The sequence below is a fragment of the Sesamum indicum genome, linkage group LG12, assembly GCF_026168435.1.
Source record: "Sesamum indicum cultivar Baizhima isolate 11 linkage group LG12, ASM2616843v1, whole genome shotgun sequence".
In the NCBI taxonomy this organism is placed as follows: Eukaryota; Viridiplantae; Streptophyta; class Magnoliopsida; order Lamiales; family Pedaliaceae; genus Sesamum; species Sesamum indicum.
The window spans coordinates 10,266,370-10,279,851 of NC_142668.1; the positions used below are offsets into that span (position 1 = coordinate 10,266,370).

At 35.8% G+C, this 13,482-nt stretch overlaps 2 protein-coding genes across 2 annotated transcripts; both read right to left on the bottom strand.

The window, feature by feature from the left end:
* Positions 1 to 871: 871 nt before the first annotated feature.
* LOC105165600 (cytochrome P450 CYP72A219-like) lies at positions 872 to 6,064 on the bottom strand. The gene is made up of 5 exons (XM_088876623.1): positions 5,599 to 6,064; positions 3,898 to 4,112; positions 2,873 to 3,117; positions 1,828 to 2,209; positions 872 to 1,463 (listed from the first exon to the last, which is right to left on the bottom strand). The coding sequence occupies exons 1-5, from the start codon at positions 5,870 to 5,872 to the stop codon at positions 1,038 to 1,040; spliced, it is 1,542 nt and encodes a 513-aa protein (XP_088732749.1). The 5' UTR covers positions 5,873 to 6,064; the 3' UTR covers positions 872 to 1,037.
* Positions 6,065 to 6,826: 762 nt separating this feature from the next.
* LOC105165598 (cytochrome P450 CYP72A219-like) lies at positions 6,827 to 13,268 on the bottom strand. Its single transcript, XM_088876449.1, has 5 exons — positions 12,756 to 13,268; positions 11,076 to 11,290; positions 9,991 to 10,235; positions 8,933 to 9,314; positions 6,827 to 7,379 (listed from the first exon to the last, which is right to left on the bottom strand). The coding sequence occupies exons 1-5, from the start codon at positions 13,027 to 13,029 to the stop codon at positions 6,954 to 6,956; spliced, it is 1,542 nt and encodes a 513-aa protein (XP_088732575.1). The 5' UTR covers positions 13,030 to 13,268; the 3' UTR covers positions 6,827 to 6,953.
* Between the last annotated feature and the right edge of the window lie 214 nt (positions 13,269 to 13,482).

Here is a 13,482-nt window from a genome sequence, read left to right on the forward strand (position 1 = left end):
TTAGTATATAAAAAATTTAAAAATCTTATTGATAAAAATATTATCAAACAAGAACAAAAATATTTTTTATTAATAAAAATATTCATCGTTGACTTCGATCCAATAGATTTTTAGTAATTTTATTATCTTTTCTCCAGTGATTTTAGATTTTTTATCACAATTTGGAAACATTAAATTTTTAAGTACAAATACAAAAAAAAAAGTCTAATGAGTACCATAGTCAAACTTTCTGGAGAAACTTTTATAAATTTTGACTAATAAATATAGAACTTTCCATTTTACTAAAATAATGAAGCTGATCGAATTGTAAAATGTTAAGATAATTTGCAGGGTAATAATAAATATTAGCAAAGGTGTATGTAATTTTTAAAAACTTAAGAGGGGTGTATATGTAATTAGCCAAATTTTAAGGGTTTTTATGTAATTATTAAATACTTGAATTAGTCCATTAAAGGATAAAATTGAATTATCATTCAATTTTTATGCTGGCGTCAACAAACACCCATTAATATCATTAATTGACAGTTCCATGATTCGATCTATTTGTTAGATAATATTATACAATAAGGGTACTAGACGTAATTTTTTAATCTTTAGGGAATTTATGGATAATTAGACAACTAAATCTTAGGAGATGGCACTATATAGTTATCTAGGAATATTTTTATTCAAACCTGATTTAGTTGAATCAAACTAATTACGGAACAAATGTGATACGCGTGCTATATAAGTTGTCATTTCTCTAAAATTGTACACCAATCGCATGACAATAGTAATACACTTGTCAGATAATAATTGACCCTGATCCGACCAAATTTGATCTGAGTTAGAATTTTAATATTATTCAAATTAAAAATCATATAATCTATAATTACAATACCTCCCAAATAATTCTTATTATTAATCCAAAAAAAATTACTACTAAGGAATTTGTTTTATTCCGAGCCCAAATTTCACATAAATGTTATGAGCACACAATGTCAAGCATCATACCTACTTAAAAAGGAATGAACTCCCTAAATTCTGAACCACAGATACTACAGCTTGCGCAGCATCAAGTGTGCGCCGTGCTGAGGCCGAAGATTTATCTCGCCATGAGGAGCATGCGAGTAGGATGGGGAGAGCTCAAAAGAATAGCGTTGCAAGATCATGGCCAGCGCCAATTTGGCTTCTGACATAGCAAAGTTCTGTCCAATACATATACGAGGTCCCCAGCCAAAGGGGAAGTACGAGAGCTCGCCCCGCGTTGCCTTTGTAACTCCTTCACTGAACCGCTCGGGTTTGAACTCCTTTGCATCGTCGCCCCATATTTTTCTGTCGTGGTGCAGTAGGATTGCCGGCAGTATGAGCTGCACTCCGGCCGGTAACGTTATCTTGCCCAGTGTTGTTTCCTTGTGAACAGCTCGACCGAGCATGAAGCCTGGTGGATATAGTCTTAGGACCTCGTGAAGAATCATCGTTACCTGCATGCAGGATATATATCAGAGGGCTCAAAAGTGGACTAAGAGGGTGTTTCAGTAAGGTTATAAAACTCTTTAAAACCTCTAATAAGATATTGCAAGCTTATTAAAAGTAGCAACATTGTAAAATTAAAAGATAAGATGGTTACGAGCTTATGAACTCTTTCTAGAAATGTAAGAATTTACTAACATCTTATAAACTCTATTATTCATTTTATGCAAATGCTCTAAAATTTTATTTATGAATAAGATCTGACGTCTGCTAAGTTTTAAAAATATTTTGCAAGATCTTTCTAAATAAATTTAGCCTCTAAGTTTCAAGAATATGCAAAATATACTTAAAGCTGAAGATGTGAGCAATACTTACAATTTTCAGGCGATCTAAATCTTGAAAATCCGGTTGTCTACTTCCGATAACATGCAGCACCTCATCTCTAGCGCGAGCCTGCCAGTCTGTATGCTTGCTCAACAGAATCATCGTCCACACTAGCACGACCGACGTCGTCTCCTGCCCAGCAAAGTAAAAGAGCTTGCACTCTTCAACAACGTCCTGCAAGCTCATTCCAAATTTATTTCCATGCTGCTGTATTTCCTTGAGATTTGACTGTAGCAGTATATCCAACAAGTCATCCCTGCTAGCTTCCCCTGCTTCTATTGCCTTCATTCTTTCATCGATGATGCCAAGCACCCGCGAGTCAACTTCCTTCCGAATGTGCTTCATCCTTGTGTTAGCTTTTGTGGGCAAAAACCTGCAGAAGTAATGTAAACAAGCTGAGGCAAAAAGCCCTTGAGGGTGTTTGGAGTGGCTTCTGTTTTTGTGGTGGGAATTAATTACAGAGAACGTTGTAAGTGTGGCTACTGTGACAGTTGGGAGTGTTTGAAAATAATTTAAAAAAAACAAATGAAAAAAAAAAACTGAAGTTGGAGTATTTGGTAATTTTGGTCCCATTATTTTTTTATTCAACATATTACATCCCATAAGTTCAAAAAATTTGTAATTCTAGTCTAAAGATTTGATGCCATTAAACTTCTTATGGAAACAATTCGTGCACAGTACAAGCTTCGTTAAGTCTTGAGGGACAAAAATTGCAAAAATTTTGGATTTATGGGATGTAATATGCAGGTGAATTCAAAAAAATGAGATCACAATCGCAAATGAGGTTAATTTGTGGGACGTAAAATATAATTTTTTCCGTAATTTTCTAATGAAGTTGGTGGAGAGAAACTTACAGCGTTTTAATTTAAATGAGTTTAGTTTAAGCTAAATAGTTCTAGAGTAGCATAAAGTGTAAATAAAAAACGTTCTTTTCAGCTAATTTATCTTTGATAAACACTCAAATTAAGTTATTGCAAACACGCTTTGAACATGTATGATCAACAATGACGAGATCCAAGAGGACGAATGGTTATACCTCCATCCAGGGATGTGAGCCAACAGAAACGACTTTCCGAGGATCGTGGTTTGTTCTTTCTGAAGTTCAAATATCTTTCTTCCTTCTTCATAGCTACTGCCGAATGCAGTACGCGAAATGGCATCACTCGTCAAGGTCTGAAGATACGGCCACACGTCCAACTCACACCATCCATCGCTTGCTACAATCTTTTCCCATTTGCTCAACATGTCGCAAGAACTCAAATAGAAGGACGGAATCATATGCTGTGTGAAGCAAAAAGTGTCAAACTCTGTTGCTGCCAAATTTCAGGAACTATGAACGAAGGTAAAGCGTGTGAAGATGCAGAAACAAGAACTTAAACGGAAGAACTCGTCACAAGATTTACGTGGTTCAGATATTGGATTCATTTTACTTACACATCGAAGAAGTTTTATTACTAGGAGAAATATTATTATTACAGTAGACGAACACTCATCAATTTATGAAGAAAAATTCATTGTCAATGATTTTACTTCATTTTCCACTTATTCTTCTTTATCCTCTCAAACCCGCAAAAATATAATGCATCATGCAATATCAGACACATGTTGGACACAATATTTACCTATATACTGAAAACATTAAATAAGGAAGAAAAAAAAATCCGATATGATATAGACACGACACTTACACAACTGATGGCATGTATGAGCTGCCTCGAGTTTTGTTACTAGGAGAATAGTACAAATTGTAATAGATGTCCACCCATCAACTATTTAACTGGCAAACACGTAAAACATGATAAAATTACCAGAAAACATCCCTAAGATAACAACATATATAGGTTTTGGTCAAAGAACTCAAGTGTATCAATTCGATATTCCTTTTCCGCTAGTTGTTCGCAATCTTTTACTTTTAAATATCATACATATCATTACGAAAAACCATGTTCCTTCTAGCAAAAATGCCCCATTTTTCCCCTTTTGCACAAAGGCCATCCAGTTGAAACCAAATCGTTAGCTGAAATTACATGAAGCAAAATAGAGCAAAGTGCAAAAGTTTACCTTTACTTTCTGTATGTGAAAAGCGGGATTGAGGAGCCTTCTGTGCTTGGCCCATTTATCAGTTTCATAGTTTGCTATTCCTCGAGCCAGCATCTGCCCTATCGGATTGTAAGGCTTCTGAAAAACGTTACTCTTTGACAGAATCTCTCTTACATTCTCAGTGTCCGAGATGAGTACTGCAGGACGAGGCCCAAGCCATACATAACAATTCTGACCTGAAAAGCTCCGAATTAATCAACTCTGCTTCTTCAGTTATTTATTCAAAATTCCAGCAAAATATAGGAATCATACAAGTCCAAAGCTGATATATAGCTTTACGCTGTCAAGAATCCATCCATGAATCAGGGAAATTGTATATAGATTTCTATAACTACAATGGGGGTGAATGAAAATTACCACTGAAATATTGGAAAATGGCAAAAAAAACCCCTAGAAAAGATAAAATGGCAAAAAGAGAAGCGTGCTGCAATATAAGGAAAGAGAAAGTGATAATATTTTTTAGCTTTTATATTTTAGTAATTAGGGGTTAAAGTGACCATTTACAAACCAAAATAGCTAAACCAGTCGCAAAATGGGCGAGTGCCCAGTGGAGGGAGGTAATATGCTTATTTATTAAAAGGTTGGGGAGTCTCTTTGCCCTTTTATTTTTTTAAGGGGTTTTTTTTTTGCCCTTTTCTAATATTTTAGGGGAGGTAATTTGCATTTATCCAAATTGAAATGTGTATATTTATATTGTACATAAAATTTATATAATACCTATGTCCGACTTAAATTTTCTAAAATCTTCATGTTTGCAGTTTTTGTATTGACGTGCCCATTTCAGTGTATTTGTCGTCCATATTTGCTTTCTCCACAATATTTTGGAGTTCTACATCGTAGAATATATGCCTCGCTCTCTAATTGGCAAAATTATAATATTGATTCTATAAGATTGGGTCATTTCAACTTTGATCTCGTATTTGGAATTTTATGTTTTGCCGCAAGTTCCATTAAGAATTGTACCAATGGTCCAAAGTTATAGCACATTAGGTCATTTATTCACTCCGCCTTTAGTCGCTAATTGATGATTCAAAAATCACCACATGAGCTTGATCACACACATGCAACAAATATCCAATTGCCCTAGCATTAAAAGAAAAGTTTCGAAGCCCTAAATCCTTTATTAATCCTCTCGAAAACTTTCCAAATTCTTTGAAAAATCATCAGCTAACAGCCAAATAAATACCACATAGGTTGTTGCGTTAGTTTATAACAGCGGAGTGCCAAAAAGGACCGAATTTGCTATCTTTTTGGACTAGTGGTTCAAATTTTAAAAGGGAGCCAAATTGAAATGATCCTTCTATAGGACCAACTTTGCAATTTTGCCCTCTCTAATTATATTTGATAATGTCTAACTTTTCTATCATAAAATGATATTCTATATTACATATGATACTTTACTAAGTAAATTACAACAGATTTTTTTGAAATTTACTATAATTATAAATACCTTTTAAAATTAAAAATCGTGTAACAAGTACCTAACAGATCATTCTACTATTGTAGGAGAGCCCATTACTGAGACATTATAAAAGAAATATATATACACATAAGATTAACGTATGAATACAATGGAAACTGAAGCCACCCAAATGTATATATACCAAGAAAATAAAAGAAATACTCGTGAAATCTGACAATTAAAAACAAAGACAAACGCACCATAGTTATTAACAATTTTATGGATGAAGGGAGCAATCCTAGGCACAAAATCATCCGAGAAATCGATGGGCTTGGAGTAGGCTTCTTTCGCCATCCCCGTCATTTCCATCACATCCCCAAGCAAAAATCTGTAGGGGTTTCCGACAAAACCTTGCTGTCTGAGGGATTTCTCTAGCTTCCTCGGCACAAACCACACCCAATTCAAGATTTTCCATGCGTATATTGTTAGCACAACAGTACAAGAAAGTGCCACTGCGCTGAGCAGTAACTCCATCACAATAAGCTTTCACAGTGCGTGTTCTGTGTGAAATGTGAGGCTGTATATTATCAGAGATTGAGAACTGAGAAGAGCTGAGTGCAAAGATTAGAGCCATCAATCAGTATATATGTAGATTGCTGCAGGACAGGTAAGAAAGAAAAGTATTTTATGGACATTTCTTTTCCTTCTGCCGTGTTGTTGGTGAGTAGACAAGAGGAGACGATGATTGGAAAATTTGGACTAGTATTTAGAGTAAATTTCGGGGAAAATTCTTATTAAAATTAGGTTTGGTTGAATTAAATCGGTCGCACAGTAAGTATGATATATTTGTCATGTGATTAGTCATTTTTATTGTATCGTACATATTTACATGATAAGTGTATTATATTTGCTATATATTAATTCAAGTTAATTTTGCTAGACCTGATTCAGGCCATAATAGTATGTTGTATTCGTATAACTTTAGTCTGTCTTCTCAATTAATAATAGGATTAATTATATTTACCATTCTTGAACTACATTCAGTGTCGCAAATACTCTTTTAATGTTCAAAATGTACAAAAAAAAGGTCCAGCTAATTTAAATTTTTTGGAGAAACTATTGAATTAATGTTTATGTGTCACTGATACAGTCTTTATGATTGTTGAAAATATCTATTACAATTTTCTGGATGTAAGCCTGCTAAACACTTAAATATATGTTTGAGCTATGTATATTCCAAAAAAAAAAAAATCAAACAAAATGCCTATTTGATTTTATTTATCATGGAAAAGACATCATTCTAGAAGACAGTCTATTCTATAAGAACCACTGATATGAAGCATTTATATGTATATATATGTATGGGCTGTAATCTTTGGCAAGTAACTGGAATGTTCCTTGTCCCTCCAACCGACACTTGACATATGAACCTTATCAAACATCACACGGAACCACCTCCAAATATATAATTAAGAAAAATTACTAGGAAAAAAAAAACTTATTATTATTCCGAACCCAAATTTCACATGCAACACATAAATGTTATCAGCACACAACGTCAAGCATCATGCCTACGTAAAAAGGAATTCACTCCCTAAATTCTACACCACAGATCCTACAGCTTGCGCAGCATCAAGTGTGCGCCATGCTGAGGCCGAAGACTTATCTCGCCATGAGGAGCATGAGAGTACGATGGGGAGAGCTCAAAAGAATAGCGTTGCAAGATCGTGGCCAGTGCCATTTTGGCTTCTGACATAGCAAAGTTCTGCGCAATACATATACGAGGTCCCCAGCCAAAGGGGAAGTACGAGAGCTCGCCCCGCGTTGCCTTTGTAACTCCTTCACTGAACCGCTCGGGGTTGAACTCCTTTGCATCGTCGCCCCATATTTTGCTGTCGTGGTGCAGTAGGATTGCCGGCAGCATGACTTGCACTCCAGCCGGTAACGTTATCTTGCCCAGTCTCGTTTCCTTGTGAACAGCTCGACTAAGCATGAACGCTGGTGGATATAATCTTAGGACCTCGTGAAGAATCATCGTTACCTGCATGCAGGATATATATCAGAAGGCTCAGAAGTGGCCCAAGAGGGTGTTTCAGTGAGGTTATAAAGATATTGCAAGCTTATTAAAAGTAGCGACATTATAAAATTAAAAAATAAGATATTACGTACTTATAAACTCTTTTTAGAAATGTAAGAATTTACTAACATCTTATATGGCTAAATTGTATTTACTGCCCCGTATATTGGGGGTAGCATTTCAAGGACTGTAATTAAGGGTGTAGCAAATAACATCCCAGAATTAAATTTTTTTTGGCAATTTAAGGACTCCGGCAACCGAATTTTTCAAATGCGCCGGAAACTGCTTACCTGGACACAAATTAGGGTTCAAATTTGGGATTTTTGCTGATGTGACCGTGAGGTTATAAATTAGTGCCTACTAAGCTGCCGACGTGGCTGTGGTGTAGGATAAAATTGCCAAGTCCCTCGTTGATGTGGAAAAGAACATAAAACAAAAAGAAAAAGAAAACAAAAACAAAAACAAAATGCTACTCCTTCATATCCCGATCCTTCACGATGTGGATTTTGAAGGGGATTTGGCAATCACAAGCGACTGCCCCAGATCGGATGCCTTCGTAGTGGTGAAGGTGTCGAAATCATCTTCCAGCTTTTGCTGAGACTCCTCGTTCTCTGTGTCGACGATGGAGAGGTCGACAGAGCCCCAGTCAACACCATAAAGGCGTGTGCCCGTGTTGCGGCGGTCGGCTTCATCGTCGCAGGAAGTTGAGTCGACTGAGAAAACGGCATATGTGTATATATCTATACACTTAAACCCAAGAACAAGAACCCGCACACAAAAATTGAGGAAGAAGGTGGGTTGTGGGAATAGATACAAGGGCTGTATGTATATGCTGAGAGAGAGAGAGAGAGAGAGAGAGAGAGAGAGGCAAGTTGGGGTTCCAAAATATGTGAAAAGGAGATCAGAGGAGTTGCATTTCATGAGAAAATTTCATGATTTTTTGGAGAAAGAAGAACAAGAACTAAGAAATGTAAAGAGAGAAAGGGAGGAGAGAGAGAGAGAGAGAGACGAAGATGATGATGGTGACGATGAAGATGATGACGGTGATAATGAAGATGATGAAGCCCCAAATTGGAAATAATTTTTTAGCGTAGTTGGCAATATTTTTTAGCTTAGTTGGCAATAATTTTTTAACGCCCGGCCACATCAGCAAAAGCCCCAAATTGAAACCCTAATTTGTGTCCAGGTAAGCAGTTTCCGGCGAATTTACAAAATTCGATTGCCGGAGTCATTAAATTGCCAAAAAAAATTTAATTCTGGAATGTTATTTGCTGCACCCTTAACTACAGTCCCTGAAATGCTACCCCCCTAATATACGGGCCAGTAAATGCAATTTAGCCCATCTTATAAACTCCATTGTTCATTTTATGCAAACGCTTGAAAATTTTATTTATGAATAAGATTTGACGTCTGCTAAGTTTTAAAAATATTTTGAAGATCTTTCTAAATAAATTTAGCCTCTAAGTTTCAAGAATATGCAAAATATACTTAAAACTTAAGATGCGAGCAATACTTACAATTTTCAGGCGATCTAAATCTTGAAAATCCGGTTGTCTACTTCCAATAACATGCAGCACCTCATCTCTAGCGCGAGCCTGCCAATCTGTATGCTTGCTCAACAGAATCATCGTCCACACTAGCACGTTCGATGTCGTCTCCTGCCCAGCAAAGTAAAAGAGCTTGCACTCTTCAACAACTTCCTGCAAGCTCATTCCAAATTTATTTCCATGCTGCTGTATTTCCTTGAGATTTGATTGTAGCAGTATATCCAACAAGTCATCCCTGCTAGCTTCCCCTGCTTCTATTGCCTTCATTCTTTTATCGATTATGCCAAGCACCCGCGAGTCGACTTCCTTCCCAATGTGCTTCATCCTTGTGTTAGCTTTTGTGGGCAAAAACCTGCAGAAGTAATGTAAACAAGCTGAGGCAAAAAACCCTTGAGGGTGGTGTTTGGAGTAGCTCCTGTTTTTGGTGAGAATAAATTGCAGAGAACATTGTAAGTATCGCTAGTGTAAAAATTGGGAGTGTTTGAAAATAATTTTAGGAAAACATATGAAAAAAACAAAAACTGAAGTTGGAGTATTTGGTCACACAAGTTAACCTTTTTGGTAATTTTGGTCCCATTATTTTTTATTCAACATATTAAACCAATAAGTTCAAAAAATTTGTAATTTAGTCCAAAGATTTAATGCCGTTAAATTTTTTATGGAAACAATTCGTGCACTGCACGAGCTTTGTTAAGTCTTGAGGGGACAAAAATTGCAACAATTTTGGATTTATGGGATGTAATATGCAGGTGATTTCAAAAACCATCACAAATGAGGTTAATTTATGGGACATAAATATAATTTTTTCTGTAATTTTACTAATGAAGTTGGTGGAGAGAAACTTACAGCGTTTTAGTTTAAATGAGTTTAGTTTAAGCTAAATAGTTCTAGAGTAGCATAAAGTGTAAATAGAAAACGTTCTTTTCCGCTAATTTATCTTTGATAAACACTTAAATTAAGTTATTGCAAACACGCTTTGAACATGTATGATCAACAATGACGAGATCCAAGAGGACAAATGGTTATACCTCCATCCAGGGATGTGAGCCAACATAAACGACTTTCCAACGATCGTGGTTTGTTCTTTCTGAAGTTCAAATATCTTTCTTCCTTCTTCGTAGCTACTGCCGAATGCAGTACGCGAAATGGCATCACTCGTCAAGGTCTGAAGATACGGCCACACGTCCAACTCACACCATCCATCGCTTGGTACAATCTTTTCCCATTTGCTCAACATGTCGCAAGAACTCAAATAGAAGGACGGAATCATATGCTGTGTGAAGCAGAAAGTGTCAAACTCTGTTGCTGCCAAATTTCAGGAACTATGAACGAAGGTAAGCGTGTGCAGATGCAGAAACAAGAACTCAGCTCGTCACAAGCTTTACATTGTTCAGATATTGGACTCGTCTTACGTACACATCGCAGAAGTTCTATTACTAGGAGAAATCTTATTATTACAGTAGACGAGCACTCATCAATTTATGAAGAAAAATTCGTTCTCAATGATTCTACTTCATTTTGTCACTTATTCTTCTTTATCCTCTCAAACAGCAAAAATATAATGCATCATGCAATATCAGACACATGCTGGACACAATATTTACCATACTCAAAACATTAAATAAGAAAGAAAAAAAAAATCCGACATGATATAGACACAACACTTACACAACTCATGGCATGTATGAGTTTCCTCGAGTTTTGGTACAAATTGTAATAGACGTCCACCCATCAACTATTTAACTAGCAAACTTGTAAAACATGATAAAAGTACCAATAAAACATCCCTAAGATAACAACATACATGTTTTGGTCAAATAACTCAAGTGTATCAATTCGATATTCCTTTTCGGCTAGTTGTTCATAGCTGAATTTTAGGATGGTGCCAAATGGGGGCATGACAATAACCATTATACAGCCGTAATAATTAACATTTCTCACAACCTTTTACTTTTAAACATCGTAATTATAATTATGAAAAAGCATGTTCCTTCTCGCGACGATGCCCTATTTTTTTTCCCTTTTGCACAAAGGCGACCAATGCAAAACAATTGAAACCAAATCATTAGCTGAAATTAGATGAAGCAAAATAGAGCAAAGTGCAAAAGTTTACCTTTACTTTCTGTATGTGAAAAGCAGGATTGAGGAGCCTTCTGTGCTTGGCCCATTTATCAGTTTCATAGCTTAATATTCCTCGAGCCAGCATCTGCCCTATCGGATTGTAAGGCTTCTGAAAAACGTTAGTCTTTGACAGAATCTCTCTTACATTCTCAGTGTCCGAGATGAGTACTGCAGGGCGAGGCCCAAGCCATACATAACAATTCTGACCTGAAAAAGCTCCAAATTAATCAAATCTGCTTCTTCAGTTATTTATTCAAAATATAGGAATCATACAAGTCTAAAGCTGATATATAGCTTTACTCTCTCAAGAATCCATCCATGAATCAGGGAAATTGTATATAGATTTCTATAATTAAAATGGGGGTAAATGCAAATTACCCACTGAAATATTGGAAAAGTGAAAAAAAAAACCCTAAAAAAAATAAAATGGCAAAGAGAGAAGCGTGCTGCAATATAAAGAAAGAGACAGTGATAATGTTTTTTAGCTTTTATATTTAGTAATTAGGGTTAAAGTGATCAGTTACACACCAAAATAGCTAAATCAGTCGCAAAATGGGCGAGTGAGCTACACTGCCTAGCGGAGGGGGATAATATCTTTCTTTATTAAAAGGTTAGGGAGGCTCTTTGCCCTTTTATTTTTTTTAAGGGAGGTAATTTGCATTTATCCCAATTGAAATGTGTATACTTATGTTGTACATAAAACTTATATAATACCTATGTCCGACCTAACTTTGCATGTTGCAGTTTTTGTGTTGACGTGCCTGTTTTAGTGCATTCGTCGTCCATATTTACTCTCCCCACAATATTTTGGAGTTCTACATCGCAGGATATATGCCTCACTCTCTAATTGGCAAAATTATAATATTGATCCTATAAGATTGGGTTATTTCAATTTTGATATCATATTTGGAATTTTATTTTTTTGTCGCAAGTTCCATTAAGAATTGTTACTATTGGTCCAAAGTTATAGCAAATTTGGTCATTTATTCACTCCGCCTTTAGTCGTTAGTTGATGATTCAAAAATCAACACATGAGCTTGATCACACGCATGCAATAAATACCCAACCGTCCTAGCATTAAAAAAAAGTTCCAACGACCTAAATTCTCTCGAAAATCTTTTCAAATCCTTTCAAAAATCACCAGCTAACAGCTAAATAAATACCACATAGGTTTTTCCATTAGTTTATAACAGCGGAGTGCCAAAAAGGGCCGGATGTGCTATCTTTTTGGACTAGTGGTTCAAATTTTAACTGGGAGCCAAATTGAAATGATCCTTCTATGGGACCAACTTTGCAATTTTACCCTCTCTAATCATATTTATATAATGTCTAACGTTTCTATCATAAAATGATATTCTATATCACATATGATACTTTACCGAGTAAATAATGAAGGATTTTCTTGAGATTTACTATAATTATAAATACCTACGCAATCTTTGAAAAATTATAAATAACCTTTTAAAATTAAAAATCGTGTAACAAATACCTAATGGATCATTCTATTATTGTAGGAGAGCCCACAACGAGACATTATAAAAGAAACATATATACACATAAGATTAACATTTGAAAAAATATAATGCAACTGAAGGCACCCAAATTTATATATACCAAGAAAATAAAAGAAATACTCATAAAATCTGAGTATTAAAAAGAAAGACAAACATACCATAGTTATTAACAATTTTAAGGAAAAAGGGAGCAATCCTAGGCACAAAATCATCCGAGAAATCGATGGGCTTGGAGTAGGCTTTTTTCGCCATCCCCGTCATTTCCATCACATCCCCAAGCAAAAATCTGTAGGGGTTTCCGACAAAACCTTGTTGTCTGAGGGATTTCTCCAGCTTCCTCGGCACAAACCACACCCAATTCAAGATTTTCCATGCGTATATTGTTAGCACAACAGTACAAGAAAGTGCCACTGCGCTGAGCAGTAAGTCCATTACAATATGCTTTCACAGTGCGTGTTCTATGTGAAATGTGGGGCTGTATATTATCAGAGATTGAGAACTGAGAAGAGCTGAGTGCAAAGATTAGAGCCATCAATCAGTATATATGTAGATTGCTGCAGGGCAGGTAAGAAAGAAAAGTCTTTCATGGACATTTCTTCTCCTTCTGCTGTGTTTTCTTCACCACAACCTATTTTGAGCTGTCTTAATTGACTTCAATATATGCTCCTCCTCCACACAAAATATATCCACACCCTTCTCGGCCTTAATCAACAAGTATGGGTTGAGGTCTTTTTGTGCCATCTGAACCACATCGTCTCGACTATTTTGATGGATAACTTAATTGTTAGATTTACGTACATTAAGGAACAAAAAAAAAAAACATTAATGTAATAGAAGAATTAAATCGTGGTTGCATGGTGTTCACCTTTAGCAAGCATAATTGTG